This window comes from Microtus oregoni, unplaced genomic scaffold, assembly GCF_018167655.1.
Source record: "Microtus oregoni isolate MIOR12 unplaced genomic scaffold, Mior012 000027F_ref0000203, whole genome shotgun sequence".
NCBI classification, from domain to species: Eukaryota; Metazoa; Chordata; class Mammalia; order Rodentia; family Cricetidae; genus Microtus; species Microtus oregoni.
The window spans coordinates 13,136,374-13,153,137 of NW_024543086.1; the positions used below are offsets into that span (position 1 = coordinate 13,136,374).

The following is a 16,764-nucleotide window of genomic DNA, read 5'->3' on the forward strand; positions in this document are numbered from 1 at the left end:
GGTGCCCCTCAACCAGATGGCTTCTGCCTTCACAACCCCAAGATCTCGGTACAGCATTGCTCAGTAACTGGAGCCGCCTTACCAGGGCCCGTCACGAAAGTGAAATAACACCTCTGTTTTGGTTCGGAGCCTAGAAAGGAATGTCATTTATCCGTCAACAGTTCTCCAACGGAGACAAGGTTTTCTTTTCTTTTCTTTTTTTTCCTGTCTGTATCTGGTGAAGTATGATCCATGCCTGTGTATGGTATGAGATGACATTTATATGGGCACAGTGTGGTCTGATATGTATATAATGTGTTCTAGCATGTATAGAGGTGTGTGGTATTTTCTGTGTATATGTTATGCTTCATGAATGGGCACGGCATGATGCATGTATGTGGTGTGTTATCATGTATGAGTATGGTGCAATGCGTATGTGAGCATGCTCAAATGAGGGGTATGTATGGTATGATATATAGTGAAGTTTGCTATGCATGTTAAATAGTATGATTATGTGTGTGGTGTAATATGACTATGTATGTGGTGAGGTATGACACGTATATGTATATGAATGGTATGGCATGTTATGTGTATTAAGTATGGTACTATATGATGTGTATACATGTTAGACACACATGAGTTTTTAAAGATTTATTTTCTTTCATTTAATGTGTATGAATGTTTTACCTGCATGTACAAATGTGTACAATGCACATGCAGAAACCTTCAGAAGCCAGAAGATGCTGTTAGATCCCCTGGAAATGGATTTATACATGGCTATGAGCTGACTGTGGGTGCTGGGAACTGAACCCAGGTCCTCTGGAAGAGCCCCTAATGCTCCTAACTATTGAGCCATCTCGCTGGCCCTGCCCATGCATTTCTGAAAAGGAGCAGGCAGCATGGAGTTTATCAGCATGATAACTGTGTAATTAAAAAAAGAACAGAAGTTATAGTCCAGTATTTCCATATGGATAACACAGGTCCTCTTGGACTTTAAACACTCACTGAAGTTAGATTTCCTTGAACACTCTGGTCCACAGTGTGCTGTTTTGACAGCACCTAACTGAGATGAGGGGGACCAGTCCTAAGTCACTTCCTAGAATTCAGCTTCGACTCATTGTGGCTACATAATCTTCTGGAATTGAGGTGTATCCATGCTCAGGGGAATGTTGGTAGGATTTTATGTCTATTTCAATCAAAAGCTGACTTGTCAAGTAAAACTTCAAGTCGAAAGCTCTAGATACACCAGAAGAAGCCAAACCATTGGTTCCCTGGCAGGATTTCCCACCTTGACTGACATCCAGGGAGAGAGTTCTTGGCTCCATAACAGTCCGTGTCAATCAAAGGGAAGCCATGCCTCTGAGCAGACTTCACCGGCATCCGCAAGGTAAGGAAGACTTACAGAGCGCTGATGAGAAGAACACCACACCGCGAATTAAACATTAAAATATTATTCTAAACCATGAATCAAAATCACCGGCCCTGCACACCAAATCCAGGCAAGGAATGTGAAATTGACTTAAATGTCTCCATTTCTGTTTGGTTTGGACACTGCTGTGTTATCATAGTTTTGCTGTTGTTAATATTATGTCAACACTTTCATTCTAGGCCTCAATCTCCAAGACTTGTAAATGAACTGTAAACCTTACAAACGGATTTAATGTTCAAATTTAGGACTTTAAGTCCCTAGGAAAGCCAGGAGAAAGGAAAGTTACAGGTGTGCGTGTGCGTGCATGTGTTTATTGTTCGAAATTATGCTAGAATCTGGATCATCGAATTAGAACTCTACTTGTTCCTGAGGGAGACCCCCCAAACACTGGTTGAACGATTCAGTTCTTTGGAAATGTTTCTGTGGTTACCGGTTCTAGTTTGAGAACACCATTTCAATATTATTTGATAGGGATATATATCTGCATGATTCAGCTAATACAAGAAAGAGTGCTTGGGGTCTACCCACCTGCAAAGGGTATTTTTCTATGTAGACTACAGCAGCACCCTAACATTTGGCTTCTAAGACAGTGCCCACGTTTTATGGCGTGCGAGGATGCCATGACATGTGTGAAAGTTAGCTTTGGGTTCTCATTTGTGACAAATACTACACTCTTTATCTGTGCATTCTTGGGATGGCCACAAATCCCTGCCTACATTGGCCAACTCCGCCACATGCTGCAGGGTGCTGAGAGCAGCCGTGGTATTATGCAGCAGGAACTCTGCTGTCAGGGTTCCAACTCTGAAGGTGGGTCTCAGCCAAGGAAGCCAGGGAAGGATCCAGGTGGCAAGAAGCCCATAGTCACACCCTCTGGGCGGATAGGACACTTCGGGGCTCTAAACTCAACACCCCAACACAGTGGATCAACACACACATCCAGTGGGTATCCAGGACACTCTGGTCACACAGTCTTGTTCCTGGGAACTGGATGTCACAAGGACCCAACAGTCCTGAGTATGGCTTGGCATCCTTTATTTATTTCTTTTTTAAATTTTTCCAATGGGGGGGGGGACAACATCTCACTTATTTACATATACAGCAAAGAGAATGTATTGGATCACAAAGGCTTTCTTTGCCTGTGTGAACCATTGAGTGAGTTGCTCTTGCCATCCGCTGTTCAGCATCAGCAGCCAGGATCCCGGATCTTTTCTGAAGCCCTCACAAAGGTAACACCTTCTGCACACACAGCCCTTTTCTTCCCGAGGTGATTCAGGTGCCCCCAAGGGTTCGCTCTCAATGGGACCACCCCTGGCCAGTGCTGTTTGACCAAGGTTTCTCTGGCTTCCCTGTAGGATGATTTCCCTCACTGGAACCCATGGCATGACTCAAGAGTGACACCTACATCCTCAGAAAACCATCCTGGAACCCCCACCAGGCAAACCAACAGAACCCCTTCCCTTCTGACCAAAGAAAATACTAAATCCACGAAATCACTTAAGCCACCGTTCCAAAGCAAGGGAGACTCAAAATGTTTCATGCAGCGACCTATAAGAAACTCATTTTGTGGGATGTTTCGCATTCCAACCCATGGTTTATTCCCCCATATATCCCCGCCGGTAATATCAACCAGATGTGGCAATGCAGTCTGTGCAGAATTGTAAAAATTACAAGCATATTCTGCAGTTCCAAAGCACTGGACGCTCACAGCTCACTTTTCTTTGCCTCTTAGGAAAAAAAAAAAGATTCAAAACAATTTCCAAGTTGCCAGAATGTTCTCTCGCCTAATCACGTTAGAGATCTCTTCTGTTCGCCCAAAGGACTAAAGGGACTAAACATGCAAAACCCAATTCCTACCTCTGATAAATCTCAGGGAATCTAGAAAGGCCTACTTGCTAGCATTAAGTCTCCAGATTTTTCTCTTTTAATATTTCAAGTCTTCATATCTGAAATCTCTGATAACAAGCATGTGTTCATATATGTTTACGTAAGTAAGTGTGCACACTCCAAGCACCGAATTGTAAAAATTTCACCAAATTGTGGTTTTTCCTCTGTCTTTCTCAGTCTCCAAGCCCTTTTAAGCATGTCTCAACATGGGAGCTACATGATAGGGTGGAGAAACAAAGTATAGGTCAGGTTTACTCCTTGTGATTAAACGCTTAAGGCCTGTTTCACTTCTGTGTAATGGGCATAACAATAGGGCCATTGCAGGATTTTTCTGAGGGACTGGAACGTGCATTTGGTGCATAGCAAAAAGTAGGTACTCAATAGCCGGCTGGTTCCTTTTTTCCTGCAAATTTTATAAAATAACAGAGATTATCTTGAATGGGTGTTTCCAAAGACATACTCACAGGTGAGACATTGCTTAGCATGTCTATGTACAAAGTCAAATACCCAGCTCCATTCCAGACCTAACAAGCTAGCTATCCTGGGTGCACAGTGCGGGAGTCAGCAATGAAAGGTGTCTTTCCCGACTGCTAAGAACTAGAGCTTACCCTTGCCAAGCAGAATATATGACTCTGGGCCAGCAGCTTTCTCCTGGTACGCTGTTTGAAAGCAGATTCACAGGTGCCATTTCAGATCCATGGGACTAGAGACCAACTTTCAACAGGATCCCCAGGAATTTAGATGCCCAGGTAAGTTCAAGAAACAGAGACTAGATCAGCGGTTCTCAACTTGTAGACTGTGAAATCCCTTCGGGGAGGGACGGGGGGGGGGGTCAAACTACCCCTTTAAGGGATTGCTTAAGACCATCAGAAAACATAGATTTTTATAATTCATAACAGTAGCAAAATTACAGTTAGGAAGTAGCAATGAAACTATGTTGGGATTACCACAACATGAGGAATTGTACTAAAAGGGTTCAGCGTTAGGAAAGCTGAAAACCACTGGTCTAAACAATGTTTGCTCCTGGTTCTTGTATCATGTGTTATAGAAGTTTATAGGACAATTCAAATATTAGCCTTTTAAATAACTCTATGATGACGTCCAAAGGTTTCTGCGCTCTGCTCGGCAAATTCCTGATGTGAGAAAGGGAACTTTACTTTTCCATGTCTACTCTTCTGGTTTTGGATTAAAGTAAGACACAGATTGAGAACAAGAAAGACAGACAGAGATGGGGGTGAATGTGGGGTCAATGCTTACAAAACAGAAACACCAAGAGTGATGTGATACCCACTGTTATTCATGACCTATCCACACATAGACTGAAGAAAAACATATCTGCAAGCATGTGTCCAGGCATTTCCCAAACCAAACACATGAACCTACTTCCTACAATGTGGGACTTGGTGGGCGGAGCAGAGATGGGACTTTCGTGTCCATGTTCCTTGAGCTCTGCTTGGCCATGATCTCCGAGAACATGACCTTATGCCCTGCAACTCCCACCTCAAGAGCCCGTAGGACATATCAAAGACCATACTCCATCCAGTCTTCTCTAGGCATGACACCGCATCCCAGAGAGGAAACGCAGCAGCGAGGACCACCCAGGTCTCTGTGCTCCTGGCTCCAGGCAGGCGCCGATGCCTGCAGCCTCACCATCCCCATGGGTTGGCTTCCCACCATCATACTGTCATTTTACCACATCAGATAGGAAGCCTCCTGGAAAGCTGGCTAGCGTGGCTTTTGTTTTCTCCAGTGGGTTTTTGCTTTTACAGCGCTGTTTCACATCGCCGCAGAGTTTTATAGAGACACATACTGCATGTAGTTATGTTTGAAAGCCGAATGAGAAATCGAAAGAGAGAGGCGGTTGCAGAGGGCTGCGTGAGCTGCAGAGGGTACCGCAGAGGTGCAAGGCTCCAGTCAGACAGCAAGGCAGGGCTCAGGTAGAGCCTCTGAATGATTCAGGCATCTGGCGTCGCCCTTATTAACCTCTCCAGACGACAGTACAGATGGTCTGGTTAGGATCTGAAATTAATGAAGCTTGGGTCTGCATGCTGGATTTGAAAGCTATTGGCAACATGACACAAGAAGCGGTTTGTTTACCTCTAAAATGTGTCACTGGTGCATCTATGTCTTCAAGATGAAATCTAGAAAGAACCTCTGACCTACTGACTTTGCAAAAACTCCCTTAATACCACAGTGGGTTGACCTATGCCCTCCACCTCTCAAGTTCATGTGTTGAACGATGCTCTAAGGCCCAGGACCTCAGAGTGCAGCTGTGTATAGACTCTAGATCTTTACTGAAAATGGAGCCATGTGGGTAGAGCTTGCATTTGGTGTGACTCATGTCCTGCCTAATAAGGACAAGGAGACCGATGTCCTTGTAAAGACGAGGACATGCATACTCAGAGGAGCATGGGGACGACCTTCGGCAACCAAAGACAGAGCCTGACTGCCACCTTGAGTTTCAGACTCCAGAACTACATGGTTTCTGTAGCTAAAGCCACTTGGTCTGTTGCACTTGCTATGGCAGGCCCAGAAGACTGAGCATGGCGAACCCCAGTGTGAAGCTGACATCTGAGATGCAGAGGGTCACTCATCCAAGGTCATCAGAAGGTGGGATTCAAAGCTAGGTCTGGAAGGCCCTAGGTCCCTCTTCTTTTCTCTGGTAATTGAGCTGCCTCAAAGAGACAGAACTCATTGCGGAATACAGCTTCCAGTTAGTGTGGGGATCTAGAGTGGATCTAAACAAGACAGATAATGAAACAGAACACAAACAGAGCCCCAACAGAGGAACACCCCAGAGGCACTTCAGCACAGGAAGCACCTGGAGATGGATGCCTCCTGGCCTTTCTCGCAGACAGCAATGTCACTTAGCCACAGCAGAAGCCCAGAGACTCAGAGAGTGGTTCACTGGCCACTTGCGGACTGTTTTCAGCTGCCTGGGGATTAACTTTGCAAGCCTCTTGCCAATCCATTGCTCCAAGTGAGTGACAATGGGCTTAACCCCGGTGTCATGTTTTCAAAGCTGTCAAACACCTCACTGAACTAAGAGGAGAGTAATCAGATTCCCAGCCATACCAGCACAACTGCTAATGTGGCTACCCACTACCTAGTCCTCCAGGAATGCACTGGCCATGGATCCAGGCCAGGTGACCCAGCCGTGCTCAAACTCCAGTGGCAAGGCCAACCCCTCACCTTGTTCAATGCTGTGCCATCTGGGAAAATTCAGCTCTTTGAATCACTGTTTTCGCCCTGCTTTCCACTCCTTCAAAAGAATTTAGGGCAATATTACCTCTTTAGCATTTCATAGCCCCAAAGTCTACCCCACCTCGCCTGTGTGTAGCTAAAAGCAAAGGCTGAAAGTGCAGGTGGGAATGAGAGATCAATAGCTTGCAGGTAGTAAAACAAGCCACGGGCCATCCTGTCCTCTCTGCCTAATAGAAATATGAGCAGGGAGACAAAGTAGCATGCCTAGGACACACAGTTTGTGAGCAGCAGAACCAAGAGGAGCTGGGTCTTCCCAAGCCAGGCATCTTGCTTATCCAGCCCCCTGCTATGCTGGAGTCTGGACTGTTTGCTAGATGCAGAGGTCTAGCACACCACAGAGTCCAAAGCACAGCATGCTCACTGCCCATTCACTAGCTGACGGGAGCTGACTGCAGTCTTTACTGAGCAATTACTATGTGCCGTATTCAATACTTCTGGTATCCATTTATCCTCACAACGCCCCCAGAGACATTGGTGAATTACTATCTACCTTTCTGATGATGATCTAAGACTGGCAGGGGGAAGCAATTGTTCTCAAAGTGCATACGGACAACCTTTAGCTCTTTTCCCTTATCACCTCCTAGTCTCAGATCATTGGAAATCCCAGAAAAAGCAGAAGCATTGTTCCCACTCTTGGTCCTTCTGTTAGGATGCAAAGAGCTCAGACCTTGCTGGCATTGTGCACACTGCAGCAGTGGGGGATACCTGGGACATGTCCATTATACTTGAGAACAGACGTGGGAGAACACAGGCTTCGAGAGGTTACACCCCAATCAGAGGGTACTACATCTGAGAGCAGAAAGGGGACAGTGACCAGCAAAGGCCCGGGAGGAACACTAGGACTTGTGACAGGTCCATCGTAGTCCTGAGACACAACTGAGAATAATGTCCACTCCACAGTTGGCCAGACAGTGTGGGATGGTGGAAAATGTAAGATAAGGACTTGGCGGAATCACATGTGTCCTGGGACTCTGGCCTAGTCAGCGTTACTATTGCTATAATGAAACACCATGAACAAAAAGCAAGTTCAAGAGGAAAGGGTTTAGTCGGCTTATGCTGCCCCACCACTGTTTATCAATGAAGGAAGTCAGGACAGGGACTCAAGCATGGCAGGAGCCTGGAGGCAGGAGCTGATGCAGAGTCCATGCAGGGGTGTTGCTTACTGGCTTGCTCCCCGTGGCTTGTTCAGCCTGATTTCTTATAGGACCCAGGACCACCAGCCCAGGACTGATACCACCCAGAGAGGGCTGGGCCCTCCCCACCAATCACTAATTAAAAAAATGGCATTCAGCGGGATCTTTGGAGGTATTTTTCTCATTGCGGGTCCCTCGTTTTAAGTCGCTCCAGCTTGAGTCAAGTTGACATAAAACTATCCTGCACGGGCCCTATTCACTGTTCTTCCTCTTTCTCTTTGTCTCCTCAATGTGAGGTTATACTCTTCCACGTGTTCTACACATGGCTCCCTGACCCCTCACAGGTCAAAAACAACGAGGCCGCTCTGTCCTGGATTAGAACCTCCAAGGCTGAGCTTCAAGAGACCTTCTTTTCTAAGTTAATGATGCCAATCTGTCGCCACAGGGATGGAAATCTAGCATACTTTCCACTTTCCGGGGTTTAGAAGCTGATTTGACATTGGTTTGCGGGCAATATCGGTGTGAAGACTGAAGCTGAACGCTGAAGCCAAGCTCTCAGGAGGGGCTACCCCTTAGATCTATGGGATTTATGAAGCAGTAATTTGACCTCGCTGTGCTTTACTTTCCCATGCAATGGGGAGAGCAGCGGGCTTAGGAACACACACTCTGAGGAGATGGAGAAAAGCAGCCTCTGGATTGGATCTATCCAGAGTTAGATCTGGATTCTGCCCGAACTTTGTCAGGCAAGCTCATCAACCCCTCTGAGCCTCTGCTTCACTCTCACAGAACAGCACTAAGCACGGTATGAATCCCCACACCTACCCTGCAGAGTTGTCAGGACAACCGAATGATTTCACAGATGTAAAGTGCGCAGAACAGCACCTGGCACCCAGCGCTTCCCGTTGCTATTATCCTATCGCATCACTGCAAGAATCTCAAGCACTCCCTGAAAGCAGTGTGGAGCAGATGCGCAATAAACTTGTTGACACCTATTGTTAAAGACCGGCATTCCTCACTGCATCTCCTCAAACCACCACCTTCTGTGGGGAACCTGCTGTCCAAACAAATTGGATGGATGTGCGGCCACACTTGGTTTGATCAGAGGACACTGCCCCATGAGCAGTGATCATGCTTAGACAATCCCTGAGAGCGAACTGCGGAGCCAAACTCCCCTCAGTGCTTCTCCACCAGACTCTTCACAGGGCTCCCTGGGCTGCAAAGTCAGTGTACCGTGGGTTTTTACTTTGATATCATGTTCGGTGTTCCAAGGGATGCAACATGAAATCCTCATGGTACCGCCTTGGTCCTGCCCCCAGCTGGTCTTTACTACTACTGGACTCCTCAGTTACACAGACTGATACATTTCCTCTGGGTTCAGATGCCTCTATTCTCACTTCCGGACATCATTCGTTAGACGTATCATTAATAGAGCACACAGGCCATCGGTAGCTATTGCTTCTCTTTTTCATCTGCACTTCAAATCCATCTTCCTATACCACCACGGCCTTTCCAGAAGATACATGTTATGGTTTGAACGTGAAATGTCCTCCATTGACATGGAGATTTAAACAGTCTCAACTGGTGGTGCTGTTTCAGAAGGCCCTGGAACGGTTAGGAGGTGGAGCTTCTCTGGAGGAAGTGAGTCACTGGGGTCGGGCAGGAACTGAGGTTTTGATAGCATAGCCCGCTTTCCTGTCTGCTGCCTACTTCAGAACTGTGGATGCCACAGGATCAGCAGCCCCCTTGTTTCTTCCCCCATCATGAAGGAGCGTGTCCCTTTAAACTGTAAGTCAAAAGAAGCCTTTCCTTTAAGTTGCTCTTTGTCAGGTATTTAGTCACAGGGACAAGAAGAGTCAACCTACTAAAAAAATGAAAGACTTGAGGTTGGAGAGTTAGGTGGATCTGCGAGGAACTAAGAAGGACAGTTGCTGAGTATGGTCAAACACACTGGAGGCATTTATGAAATTCTCAAAGAATTTATAAAAACATCCTTAGAGTAAACACTGGCCATGAAGATAATAACAAGAGCGAAGCCCAGAAGTGCTGCTATCTTGTATGTCCTGCTACAGATCAGTTAGCTGCACGGTCCATGCCAAGCCTGCCTCCCCAGGGAACTGACGTGTGGTGTCTCCTGGGAGGCAGAGCTCTTTTCTAACAGGGCTGACGGCATATGTATACACACCCATGATTGCACATTTATTGATTTTCTAATTTGTACCCTGCTTACTTCCAAAAAGGCCCTGGAGTGGCTGACAAAATAAGACAAAGACATAATGGGGCCATTAAGAAAAATCAAAGATCAAGCCCAAAGAGAAAAAGCGATGGCTGATTAGCACTCCAACCTGGGTTAATATAGTTGCTTCGATTTAAAATATATTTATATATATTTAGCTCTCAGCCTTTGGCAGTCAGTCAGAATATGTCAGGATTGGGCAAAGAGCGAGCTAAGTATCCTTCACAGCTTCTGCTCAGAGCAAAAGGGATGGGCTCCAACAGGCAACGGAAGAAAGTACACTGAATGAATGAATGAATGAATGAATGGTAAATAAAAGAGTCAAACCTCTCAAAGAAACCCTCTTGTATCCTTGGACCCATATCACTCATCTACCTACTCAGCCAGCCATCATTGTCTCAGTGCCTATCTGTGCCAGTCTTTGCGCCTGGCCAAGGACTCCCAGAAGGATGATCACCAAATGGGTCGAACACTGTGCCTGCCTTCATGGCTCCAATTCTCTGGCGGGAGGCAAATGTTTGGTATAATGTATCTCAATGCCCACTGCAACTAGAATGCTCCCCTGCTCCCAAAGCTGAGGCTGTAAAAACAACAACTAGAGAGGCAGCTATAGGTAAGTTGGTCCTTCACCTATCCCATTATGCTCAACCCTAGGAAAGATACGATTACACTATTTTCTCACTGGGTGCTCGTGGTTCCCCTGAGCAGCTGGGAGAAGGGACAAGAGGCAGTTCCGTTTACTATGAAGACAGGCACAGGAAAGAGGCTCTCCAAACTCTTAGAAAGGGGCCATTAGGACAAAACCAGTGAGTTCCAGCTCCGGGTCTTACAGCCAGCATTGCAGACACTGGTTAACAACACCAGAAACTTCTCTGTCTGGCTCAAGACTCTTGGCACAAAACAGGCATTGCCTGGTGGCTTTAGGGAGACTCTGTGAATATAGGGAAACTACCTAGCTGAACTTAAACCAATAGAGTTCTCCTATCCCGATTCCACTCTGTCAAAGTCCTCAGCAGCTGCAGCCACCAGAGCCTTCTTCCACCCAGATACCAATGCTGAGATCCCAGGAGAACAGCATATACCTGCATGACTTGGTAAGAGTGGGATGATAAGCAGCAATGAAGTCCTCGAGGGGACACATGGCTACTCGGGGCACACTGAGTGAGTCTCTGATAGTTCCTCCTCTTGGTGGGAAATCCTAGAGAGAAAACTACCACCACTGAGCGTGCACAAAGCTTCCTGGTTGGAATTCCTAACACATGTAATACATTCCTATGTGGCATGCCCTTCTGTATGCTGTGAATATGTTTTATTACCATTGGCTAATAAAGAAGATGATTTGATCAACAGTCAGGCAGAATAGAGCCAAGTGGGAAATCCAAGCAAAGATACAGGGATAAAGAAGGCAGAGTCAGGGAGACTCCAGCAGCTGCCAGAGAAGCAAGATGTGAAGTAATAAGCCATGAATGTCGTAGTAAAATACAGACTAACAGAAAAGGGCTAATCTAAGTTATAAGAGCTAGTTAATAATAAACCTGAGCTAATATGCTAAGCTGTTTATAATTAATATTAAGCCTTAGAGTGGTTATTCAGGAACTGGCGGGGGGGGGGGGGCAGGGAGAAACCTCCAGTTACAACATCCACTAATTACATAGTATTTCCATTCGGTTAAGAATGACAAGTCTAAGAAATGACTTAAGGTATAGGGGAAGGTGTGCATAGATATTCAGATACAAATATCTGCTAATTTTATACAAGGACACAGTCAGCTGAGAATTTAGTTACCTGTTAGACTGCGGATCAACGCTCCAAGGATACTGAGTGAGGACGGTATAGGGAACGGCTTGTGAAAAATTAGGACGGTTTGTGGCGGATCCACTGCTTATTTAGTTTGGTTAGGTGACCAGGCTATGCGTTTCCTTGGGCTATGTGTCCATCCAGGTGGATATAGATCGGAGGCAGGGAAAGGGAGGTCATTTCCTTTCTTACTTTTAGGAAAGTAACTAGGTGAACAAGAGAACCAAAAACAGGGGGTGCACTCAAAGAAGAGGCCACTGACAAGCACAGATCTGTCCTGAAGAAATCCAACAGGACCACTGATCTTCTGAATGCCAGCCCAGGCCCATTCCTCTTGCTCTTTGCAAATGTATTTGTATGCATAGGGTGTGTGTGTGCATGTGTTTATATGCACGCACATACATAAGTATGTATTTCTAATTCAGGACTTAAGTGCACACAGTGACATGTGTTTCCTATTTTCCAGTTTATTCCAGTCTACAGGCACGGTTTGATTGCATAAGTAGGCATTAAACCCAGCCATGGGGAAGGAGTCTGGTGGCTATAACATGGGAGCCGCCCCAGTCATGTTAGTGTCTTCTCAGTCAGACTATGACTCTGCTTGTCAGACACTGTGCTGTTCCATTCAGAGCACCCTTGGGCAGCACAGTTCACCTGTCATCCACGCCAGCAGAGTTTCAAGTTCACTGGCAATAACTAGCATTTGCAGAGAACACCATAAGCCATGAGTCATGGTCTCTACCACAGTCTGCACCTCAAGCTCCCAAGCTTCTAGGCTGTCACAATGAATATATGCACCCAAACGATTTTGGAAAATAATGTGCAAATCAAATTTTCTTTATTTTTCCATCAAACCATAAACCTGAAGACCCAGAGTTCCTGGACTGTCAATGGCAAGAAGTAAGCCATGGGCAGGGACTGCTGCAGTCGGCAAGGCAGTCAGTTTAGTGACTTGATATTAAGAATACACACAGGCAGCTTCTGATGAATAGTCACCCCAACCCCTCTCGGGGAAATTCCATGCAGTAAGTTCAGACCCAATGGAAGACCTTCCTTCCCCTTGCAAGGGAAAAAGAAAATCCATCACCACACACTGTTAGCCTCCACTGGTCAATAAAGCCACCCGGCTCTGACAAAAGGAGCTAGAAGGCAGACTCTGCTCTGAGGCTCCACACGGCACTGGTGACACACCCCACAAAAACCACAGTGTCCATGAGACCGAAGCCAGGTGAGACGCAAGGTAGAGAATACACATGAACGCTACTCACAGTCTGGTGAGCTTCGGTGTGCTCTGGAAAAGCAATTCTGGAAGGACCTGGAGCTTGTTCTTGTTCAGGCGTCTGGGGAGGAAAAGATGAATGAAAAGATGTCAAAAAGGTGTCGAGCACAGACAGCACACACACACACAGAGAGAGAGAGAGAGAGAGAGAGAGAGAGAGAGAGAGAGAGAGGGAGAAAGACGACATTGCTTTGATCAATCGATTCATCCCCAGAAAGAGACTTTCTAGATCTTTCAGCATGGTATGCTCGACACACATAAGGCGTATATGCCATTATAACAGAGTTTGTAGTCAGGCTGGAGATAGAAATCCATGTCAGTCATGGGTGCAAACCGAGCACACCGGCTGCCTCCCCTCCTCAGTCGCGAGTCTAGGACAGACATCACTCAATGGTGACAACCTTCTTTCCCGTGGACTCCAGTCAACACTTTTGAGCTTTTCATAGCATGAATTAAATATCAGAGAAAATGTACCAAGTCTTAAATAATAGTGGGGATGGAGCAGATGGTAGTTGCCATAGGAACAGAAAAGAGGGCAAGTCGGATCAGTATGGATTGAGGGACCCAGAACCAATCTCTGCCATGGGGGGCACAGCAGGGCTGCACTGTGACATTCAAGGGTCTTTGACCCTTTGGCCTTTGCTGGGCTGCTTTATCCATAAGATATTTTTACGCATTATATCTGTCCAAGTATAAAAATAAGTGTGTTATACATTTACTAAAAGGCATTTATTTCAACCTAAAAGTTTATTTTCTTCTGAGCTAAAAGCAATTAAGATATATTTATGGGATATGACAGCATGTGGGTTTTCATTACTGCAGCTAATCGAGAAACTGGCCCCAATTAGGGGCCCAAACTCTGGGTAAAAAGTATGGCTTGCCGTTAAACTCAGTCATATAGAGATGTCTATACTGGGCAACTGCTAACAGAGCTTTAAGATCAGAACCTGACAAGCTCATGCTTGGTTCTCCGGGTGTCAGGGCTAGTTGGAGATTGTGTAGAACCTTTAGAGGGCTGGGGTCTGGCTGGCAGAAATATATGATTAAGGAAAGAGCCTCTGGAGGTTCCAATATTCTCCCTGTTCTCTGGTCCACCGATCGCACATTCCTCCCTCCTACCATCGAGTGAGCTTCTCCGAGACCATGCCTTTCCTGCCATGATGAATTGAAACTCTGAAAGAGCCAAATTAAAAACAAAAAAACAAAAAACCTTCCTTCCTTATCCAAGTCAGGAATTGTGGTCACCGTGGCTCAAAACTGATGAACAAAGAAAACAGTCCAGTGTCTCCTGAAAACCCAAGGTAGAGGTTCCCAAGGGACACTAAGCCTCTGTTGTGATATTGATGAGGGCTGCTTTCTTGAGGTAATCCAGCCAGAGGGGACTCTGTCCCTAGCTATTTCCATGCTGGTTTGCATTGCAACTTTTCACAGAGGCTGAAGGCAGTTTCAGGGAACAGCTGTTACCCCCATGTTAGAGCTAGGCAAACTGAGGAGAAAGCCAGGATTTGCACCGAGCTTCTCAGCAGTGAAGTCTAAGCCCGGTTCTTCCCCTACGTGTACTCCAAGACAACGTGACTCTGTAAGGGAGACTTGCCTACTACTCTCTTCTCCCATCCTATAGACAAACGCTGCAGGGAAACCAGGGACTCGAAGGAGGTCAGAAAGGGCCAAGCATGAAGGAGAAAAGCATTTACAATGTCGCCTGATAAGTGTCTTTCAAAAAACACACAACTGGACCCTGACAAAGTTTGTGCCACATGGGTGGGACCAGGGAAAGTGCTGAGGAGGCTTCTGATCAGTGTGAAGTTGGAACAAAAAGGGTGTAAATATGGACAAAAAACGTTCTCACCCCCGGCCTCCCTCTACAGTGGTCTCACTCCAGTACCTGTGATCTTTATTCTAATTGTTTACAAATGATGCTAAAATCATACAACATGAGGTTAGCTGTCTTCTCCGTTTCTAAGCACACAGTTCAGAGACATGGGGCACAGTAGTGTGGACTGTATCCTTCTGGTTGTACGACTAATCTCTAGGATTTATTCGTCACACACAGCTGAGTCTATCCATTAAACAGCTCCCCAGTTTTCCCTTTTAACAGACTGTGATAGATACCATTCTACAGTCTGTCTCCATGAGTTTGCTTCTTTCTGCTTTAAAAAAAAAAATCACTTCTGCTATCTTCTTTGCACAATCCTGCCATGAAACTGGGAAGCCCAAGGCTGAGAAAACCAGCCCCCTGCTTAGAGTAAGTAATTCCTATGTGGTTAGTGATAAGTCCTTTAATAGGACACAGAAGTCACTGGTCCCATAGAAAGCACGGTGTTAGGACTGGGGCTGACCAGTACTGGGTTCAGGTTTGATTGATTATATTCTCACTGTAGATCTGAGGACAAGTTACTGAATCCTTTGACCCTTGGTTTTCCAGCTGCAGAATAACTCTACTCCTGTGTGTTCCAGGGAGAACCGGCCTGCTGCACGTGGACGGGCTGGATGCCACATGATGGCACGATTGAGAATGGCTGATCCCACCTGCTGCCCTGCATACCAAGTGTTGTGCTTCAGGCTGCCCTGGCAGAATCTCACGGCGGAGCTTAAGGCCTGGGTTGTTATTGTCCCCGTCTCTTACATAATGGATTCAAAGCCAGTGATGCAGGCCAGGCGGAGGCCACAGCATCTCTCAGGGGTGCCGTAGCAGGATCTGGACAGTCAGCTGGCTTCAGGTCCTGAACCAGAGCGCTCAAAGCCTCCACAGAACAAAAGGGCCTGGCCCTTTCCCTTGCCTCACTTTTCATTCTGTTTCTTTTCATCTAGGATGGCATGGCCACTTCCTCCACCCTCACCAGACACTGACCTGCTCGGAGTACACGGCCCTGCCTGAAAAGGACTCTCTTGGAGGCCTTTCAGGCAAGAACTGGGTCTTGCTTTCGGTCTGTCTGAAACCACCCTTGTCGTCACAGCTGCATGAAGTCTGCTAAGAATTCCATCCAGACACCCAGCACTCAGGTCTAGGCAAAACCCCTGAAGTCCAGCCCTCTGCCTCTTACAGCGGTGAGCAGGGTGCACAGTGTGCTAAAAGCCCTAGACAGAGCCCAGAGCTACAGCTAAAAATAAAGCCAGTTTGACTCTGAGGCTCCCAAAAGGGAAGGAATAGTTTTCATTTCTTTGCCGGTATTTACGGCTGGGCAAAAATAAAAACACAACCTAATTTAGCCAACTGTGCTCTCCCGGCTGCTTCTCAACCCCTGAATGAGGATTCCTGGCGGCCAGGCTGGGCTCGGATCCCAGTAGCCCCAAGGCCTTTCCACTGCCACTTGGTTGGGTCACACGCCAGTTCTCCATATCAGGAGCATAATATTATACCTCCAGGTCACTTTATGCCTTATTCACTTTTCCTTGGTGAAACAATGGACCAAAGGTCTTCCTCTAAAAGCTCTCTGTAGGAGTGATAGCTTGGTTCGAAAGAAAGTGAAACTTCAAGCAAGGAGGCCACTTATCAGACTTCTTGAGTATCGAAGGGAGAGAAACAAGCTGTTCTCCAGAAAGTTGCAGATGGTGGCTGTTGGCTTAGGTGCTTTGATGCCACCTGCTTCGATGACTCTGGCACTGGAGGTGGCAATCTCTAGTCACAGTTTGAGCTAAAATGAACTATGGTCTGAACGTGGAGCTCAATGGACATGACACAACCAACAAGGATGCAGGAGGGCAGCAGGAGGCTGCCAGGTCAAGCTAGCACAGGGCTCATGCATGTGTCCCCTTTTCTTCTATG

The 16,764-nt window shown here is 46.4% G+C and overlaps 1 protein-coding gene across 1 annotated transcript in view; it reads right to left on the reverse strand.

Annotated features, from left to right (window-relative positions):
• Positions 1-16,764, reverse strand: part of Slit3 (slit guidance ligand 3) — a 589,355-nt gene that overhangs the window by 466,551 nt on the left and 106,040 nt on the right. The window contains exon 4 of the mRNA XM_041676107.1: positions 12,988-13,059. Within this exon, the coding sequence (XP_041532041.1) occupies positions 12,988-13,059 (72 nt within the window). The remainder of the gene's footprint in view (positions 1-12,987; positions 13,060-16,764) is intronic.